The sequence below is a fragment of the Bombina bombina genome, chromosome 4, assembly GCF_027579735.1.
Source record: "Bombina bombina isolate aBomBom1 chromosome 4, aBomBom1.pri, whole genome shotgun sequence".
NCBI lineage: Eukaryota > Metazoa > Chordata > Amphibia > Anura > Bombinatoridae > Bombina > Bombina bombina.
Window position 1 is genome coordinate 841,198,769 of NC_069502.1, and position 7,017 is coordinate 841,205,785.

Genomic DNA, 7,017 nt, shown 5'->3' on the forward strand with positions numbered 1-7,017 from the left:
CTATCTACAGGCGACTAAGGATTGTCACCAGTTTGCTATTTTTTTCTCTGGGAAACATAAAGGTCAGAGAGCTTCAGCTACTTCTTTCTCTTTGAGATAAAAAAGGGTTCAGCAGCACATAGCAGTATAATATGACCAATAGCCAGTGTATATATCTCTCAACAGGGATTTAGTGACATAATCCCTAAGTGATATACAGCATATAGTATTCAGGCGCTGGTTGAACATAATTTGCAGATTTATGAATCTCCAAATTCATCTGATAAATGTGTATAGATAACTAATTGGATTTTTCTCTTCCTTGAAACATTGTATTTTGGGAACTTAAGATGATTTATACTGTGACATATTTTATGTTTGTGCATACTTTTAATGTGTAACATTGTTTGTGTAGGATATGACATTAAAGGGTTAAAATATGTATCCACCCATGACTTGAGTATAAGAAGGACATGGTTAGAACACCTGTAGTCTCTGATGAAACGCCACTAGGGGGTGTGAAACGTGTCAGACGTTTTTTTTCCATGATGTACCTGTGTGCCTGAAATGAAGAATAAACCTTTTTTATATTATACTGCTATGTGCTGCTGAACCCTATTTTATCTTGAATAATTTGACAAGTGATTCATTGCCTTTCCACCCTGTCATTGGGCATTGCACCCTGTCACCGCAAACGTAAGTGTCAAGCTGAATTCGGAAGCGCCTGTGACGTCATCCGTGTGAGACTGCTACCGGTTATCGATGTGTGAGCTTTGAGCGTCCGCGTCTGTCATGTAGTGCACTTCTTTCTCTTTGGTTGAGTAGTATAAAGCGTTTGGTTTATGAGACTGCTGGACAGCAGCCTCCTGAGAGAATTTCAGCTCATTTCACTAGGGCTGTCCCCTCTTCTTGGGCTTTCAAGAAGGAAGTTTCTGTAGAATAGATTTGCAAGGCTGCAACTTGGTCCTCTCTGCTTCTTTTGGAAGAAAGGTTCTTCATGCAGTAGTGCCTTCTGTTTAGGTTACCTGTCTTGTCCCTCCCTAATCATCTGTGTCCTCTAGCTTGGGTATTGGTTACTACTAGCAATTGATGATTCCGTGGACTCACCATATCTTAGGAAAGAAAATATAATTTATGCTTACCTAATAAATGTTTTATTTCCGGATATAGTGAGTCCACGGCCCACCCTTTATTTTAAGACAGTTTTTTTTTAACTGAAACCTCAGGCACCTCTACACCATTGTGTTATCTTTTTCCATTTTCCCTTCAGCTGAATATCTGGAGGTTATGGGTAAGGGAAGTGACATATATAGCAGATTTGCTGTGGTGCTCTTTGCCTTCTCCTGCTGGCCAGGAGTAATATTCCCACTAGTAATTGATGATTCTGTGGACTCACCATATCTGGAAAGAAAGAAATTTATCAGGTAAGCATAAATTATGTTTTTCTGTAAAACAAATATTTTTGGACTATATACTCTTTGAAGAGAGTGCTGAATCCCCTTACTTTGTGAAGAGAGGCAGTGTACCCTATTTGAATGTTCTTCCTTTTACCAAATTTTTAATTTTCTCTTTAAGGGTCTGCACCAACTTCCCCTGTGGGTATTGTTGGTTCTTGCTTTTGGATCATTCAAGCAGAACAATACATATTGGTTATCTGTCTCTTTCCATAACTAGTTAAATTTATAATATAGTTTTGTGACTGATTTTATTAATTACATTTTATGTGAACATCATTTTAACAGCATGATTTTTTAAATTCCCGTCTAAAAAAATTAAAAGTAAAATTAATTACAGAAATATTTATTTGTTCATGTTTACTACATAGTTATTTTAAATATTATACATTACTTTTTTTATATATGAAATGAAAATCTGATTTTCATTACAGGTAAAGGACGTGGTATAAAGCCAACATTCTAAAAAGCGCACATAAGCAATAGCTATAAAGAGCTTTGGATCTAAAATAATTGCATTACTAACATCTATGTTATTTTAAAAGCGCTACATGCATTTATGGTAAATAATAGATACAAAATAATGATATAAATTTCTATTTATTTTAGGGATGGACAAATATAGAATGCAGAGGCATCCTTAAAAATAGACCCTAATGTCCAGTAAACCTCCCTTATGCCTTAGCATGGAAGATTGAAAAAAAGGCCTAGGGTCATAACCTGTCTTTTACCCTTGTGGCAGACACTTATTCAAAACAGTTAAAATATTCTAAAAAAAAAAAAAGTTATTCCAATAATAAATAAACATTACTCTCATATTTCCTATCAACAGGTGAATTCACAAACTGCAGTAATTCTAGTGCTGGTCAGACTGCAAATGCTTCTTTCAGTCTTTTTAAAAATCAAAGAAGCCACATGGGAAATGTATGTTCTGACTGTGAAAAAAGTTTTACTTGGAAAACAAATATTGGTGATCATCAAAAAATGCATACAGGAAAGGAAGCATTTTCATGTGCTGAATGTGGGAAGTGTTTTACTCAGAAATCAACTCCTATTATGCATCACAAAAATCACACAAGAGAAAAAGCATTTTCATGTTCTGACTGTGGGAAATGTTTTACAAAGAAATCGAATCTTATTGATCATCAAAAAATTCATACAGGAGAGAATACATTTTCATGTTCTGACTGTGGGAAATGTTTTACTCGGAAATCGAATCTTAGTAGGCATCATAAGATTCACACTGGAGAAAAAGGATTTTCATGTTCTGACTGTGGGAAATGTTTTACTCAGAAATCGAATCTTATTGATCATCAGAAAATTCATACAGGAGAGAAAGCATTTTCATGTTCTGACTGTGGGAAATGTTTTACTCGGAAATCAAATCTTATTGATCATCAAAAAATTCATACAGGAGAAAATACATTTTCATGTTCTGACTGTGGGAAATGTTTTACTCGGAAATCAAATCTTTTTGATCATCAAAAAATTCATTCAGGAGAGAATGCATTTTCATGTTCTGACTGTGGGAAATGTTTTACTCAGAAATCAAATCTTATTAGGCATCATAAGATTCACACTGGAGAAAAAGGATTTTCATGTTCTGACTGTGGGAAATGTTTTACTCGGAAATCGAATCTTATTGATCATCAAAAGATTCATACAGGAGAGAAAGCAATTTCCTGTTTTGCGTCGGAAAAAAGGCTTATTGAACATCAGAAAATTCATACATTAGAGAAAACATTTTCATGTTCTGAATGTGGGAAATGTTTCATTCATAAAAGAAGTCTTATTGATCATCAGAAAATTCACACAGGAGAAAAAGCATTTTCATGTTCTGAATGTGGGAAATGTTTTACTTGGAAATCAAATCTTGTTGATCATCAAAAAATACATACAGGAGAGAAAGCATTTTCATGTTCTGAATGTGGGAAGTGTTTTACTCAGAAGTCATCTCTTATTAAGCATCACAGAATGCACACAGGAGAAAAAGTATTTTCATGTTCTGAGTGTGGAAAATGGTTTGCGCAGAAATTAGATCTTATTAGGCATCAGAGAATTCACACAGGAGAAAAAGCATTTTCATGTTCTGACTGTGGGAAATGTTTTAATCGGAAATCAAATCTTATCGATCATCAAAAAATTCATACAGGAGAGAATGCATTTTCATGTTCTGACTGTGGCAAATGGTTTACTCAGAAATCAACGCTAATTACGCATCAAAAAATACACACAGGAGAAAAAGCATTTTCATGTTCTGAGTGTGGGAAATGTTTTACTTGGAAATCAAATCTTATTGCTCATCAAAAAAATCATACAGGAGAGAAAGCATTTTCATGCTCTGAATGTGGGAAATGTTATACTCAGAGATCATCTCTTATTACGCATCAAAAAATTCACACAGAAAAAAAAGCATTTTCATGTTCTGTGTGTGGGAAATGTTTTACTCAGAAATCAACTCTTATTACGCATCACAAAATTCACAAAGGAGAAAAAGCATTTTCATGTTCAGAGTGTGGGAAATGTTTTACTTGGAAATCAAATCTTATTTATCATCACAAAATTCATACAGGAGAGAAAGCATTTTCATGTTCTGTCTGTGGGAAAGTTTTTACTCGGAAAATGGATCTTATTAGGCATCAGAAAATTCATACATGAAAGAAAGCATCTTCATGTTCTCACTGTGGTAAATGTTGTATTCAGAAATCACATCTTATTAGACATAAAAAAAATAATATTAAAGGAAATCAGAGCTCTTAAGTGCAGAGACACATAGTCATCATCCGTACAATGTCTAAAATGCTGGTGATGATTCTGATCCTCTTGATGCTGTTTAAGGATCCTTCTGCATCTCAAGTGGTTATGAGGTGGACCTGAATGTTTTTCATCCCCAGGGGTATCTGGGGTCCCTATATAGCTTTGAATAGTCAAGTGATATGGCACAAACTAAATGTGCATTTATTTGAGTTTCATGGACAGATCAGAAGTAGAAATATACCCAAAGAATTTATATGTTAATAAATCCTTCTTTAAAATGTAGATACTGTTGAAATGATTATTGTCAGATGATCACTGAGATGTCAGTTTTTTTCCTAGCTGGGAGTTAAATTGACAGCTGTTCAAGATGAGACTGGGTTAATATCAATAGTGCCTCCAAAAGCCCTTATCTTGATTAGGATAAGCCCCAGGATTGGAACTATCATTGGTGCAGCAGCACCAGGGCCCAAATAGTGGAGAGATGGCATATTAGCCGGTCTATAAATAGGTGTTTGCAGAATGTGTACAATACTAATGCAGGGGAGCCTTTTATAAGTGCTAATTGTTTCTAAATATTCTCAAAATCTTTATACAGAGCAGCATATATATTATAAATGTAGCTTACTACTGAGTTATCTTTGAGGGGGTCCCAAAACAATTTTGCACTAGGGCTCTCAAGTCCGCTGCTGATTAGCTCCTACCTTGAAATATAACAAAAGTATATTTATTTTTTAATTATAATTTCCAGTTATTAATTTCTAGAGGAAAGCACTGAATTAATATGTATTTTGCTTATTTTAGATAGATTACCTAATACAATTATAGATCCTCAAAAGTTTTGACTATATAGGTCATAAATAACTTACTTTGTTTACAACTATGTTTATTAAAAATAGTGTAGTTTAAATCTGCTGGGGGAAAAAACTATATATAGTTTGTGGGTTTCTCACTTGAAAATAACTTTCAATAGTGATTAAGTGTGAGCAGCATCTAAAAGCTCAGAAACAGCTCCGCACAGGGTGTGAAATGGTTCAGCAGCATGGGGTGACAAGGACATTAAACACGTAAAAATTGTGATATAGAATGTTAAATTATGTGAATTAAAACTATTTTGTACTATGCATTCATTTTTATTATCAAATACTTAAGACATTACATTCATGACATTACATTCTTCAGCAAATACAGAGACTAATACATGTTTATCGCTTTTACACCCAAGTAGAATGTAAAACAAAGCAATTGGAGTGTACCCAGGTGTAGAAAGAGCTACTCTTAAGAGTGTTAATCCCTTCTATCACCCTATAAAATATAATAAAAACCAGATATAGGAGTGCGCTAACAAAAGCTCTACCAAATACTAAAATATAAAGACTAGAACTCAAAAGATACAGATAAGTGGTCCTATAGATGGTTTGTAGAAATCAGAGGGGTAAATACACTTTAAAATATCACTTCCAAGTTATTAAACACAATGAAAAGTAGCTAAAACATATCAATTCTAATAATGTCAATTTTAATAACACATTGGACACAAAAATTGCAAACATTATTACAAAAATAGGGTGCACCTTATAGAAAAATAAAATAAACATTAAAAGAATCAAGCTAAGACAATGTTCACTTGTGATAGCCCGTATTGATAGCTAAAGGCGGGATTGTGAAAGACTGCTCCCAAAAAATATATAAACTTCAGTGTAATTTCAATGCTGTTCAGAAAACTTGTTTGTGCTCCCTGACACAGGAGAAGTAGCAATAGTTAATAACAATAGTTCATTTCATGCCGAGCCAAACAATTCCATTCTTGAACAAGCAGTAAGGTCAGAGAAAGCAGTTATTACATTATAGCTTTCGTATTCTGGTGGGTAGGATTCCCTGGGCTCTAACCTGTTATGGTATATCTATACATTGAATTTGTTATAAAAGATGGATCGTACACAACTTACTGAAGTGAAATTAACTATTGCTATTAACTATTTCTACTTCTCCTGTGTACTTCTCCTGTGTCAGGGAGCACAAACAAGTTTTCTGAACAGCATTGAAATTACACTCATTTGAAGTTTATATATCTTTTGGGAGCAGCCTTTCACAATCCCGCCTTTAGCTATCAATACAAGCTATCACAAGTGAACATTGTCTTAGCTTGATTCTTTTTACGTTTATTTTATTTTTCTTTAAAGCGCACCTTATTTTTGTAATAAGGTTTGTAATTTTTATGTCCAATGTGTTATTAAAATTGAAATTTTTAGAATTGATATGTTTTAGCTACTTTTTATTGTGTTTAATAACTTGCAAGTGATATTATAAAGTGTATTTAACCCTCTGATTTCTAGAATCCATCTATAGGACTGCTTATCTATATCTTTTGAGTTCTAGTCTTTATATTTTAGTATTTGGTAGAGCTTTTGTTAGTGCATTCTAATATCTGGTTTTTTTAGAATGTAAAACAAGTTATACATAACTTAACATATCAAGATTTTTCCATCTTAATATGGGAAGAGTCCACAGCTGCATTCCTTACTTGTGGGAAATACTGAACATGGCCACCAGAGGAGGCAAAGACACCCCAGCCAAAGGCTTAAATACCCCCTCCACTTCCTCATAACCCCAGTCATTCTTTGCCTTTCATCACAGGAGGTTGGCAGACAAGTGTTAAAAGGTTTCAGATTAGTCTCTTGTGGAGAGTAGTACTCTTCGCGATGGGACTGGAGTTTTAAGTAGTCCTGTCAGCCTCTCAGTGAGAACATGGATGAAAGTTAGAGTCCAGTGATGCAGGGAGAGTCTTTCTGCAAAACCATCCCGACTCATTAACAGCTCCATAAGCAAT

The 7,017-nt window shown here is 34.3% G+C and overlaps 1 protein-coding gene across 2 annotated transcripts in view; it reads left to right on the plus strand.

Moving 5' to 3' along the window:
* Window positions 1-4,472, plus strand: part of LOC128657232 (zinc finger protein 585A-like) — a 117,364-nt gene extending 112,892 nt beyond the window's left edge. Inside the window, exon 6 of one of the 2 annotated variants that reach the window (XM_053711496.1) lies at window positions 2,266-4,472. In XM_053711496.1, coding sequence (XP_053567471.1) covers window positions 2,266-4,091 — 1,826 coding nt within the window. In that variant the 3' untranslated portion in view covers window positions 4,092-4,472. Of the gene's footprint in view, window positions 1-2,042 lie in introns of both variants that reach the window. The other variant, XM_053711497.1, reaches the window with a different exon arrangement.
* The last annotated feature ends 2,545 nt before the right edge of the window (window positions 4,473-7,017 follow it).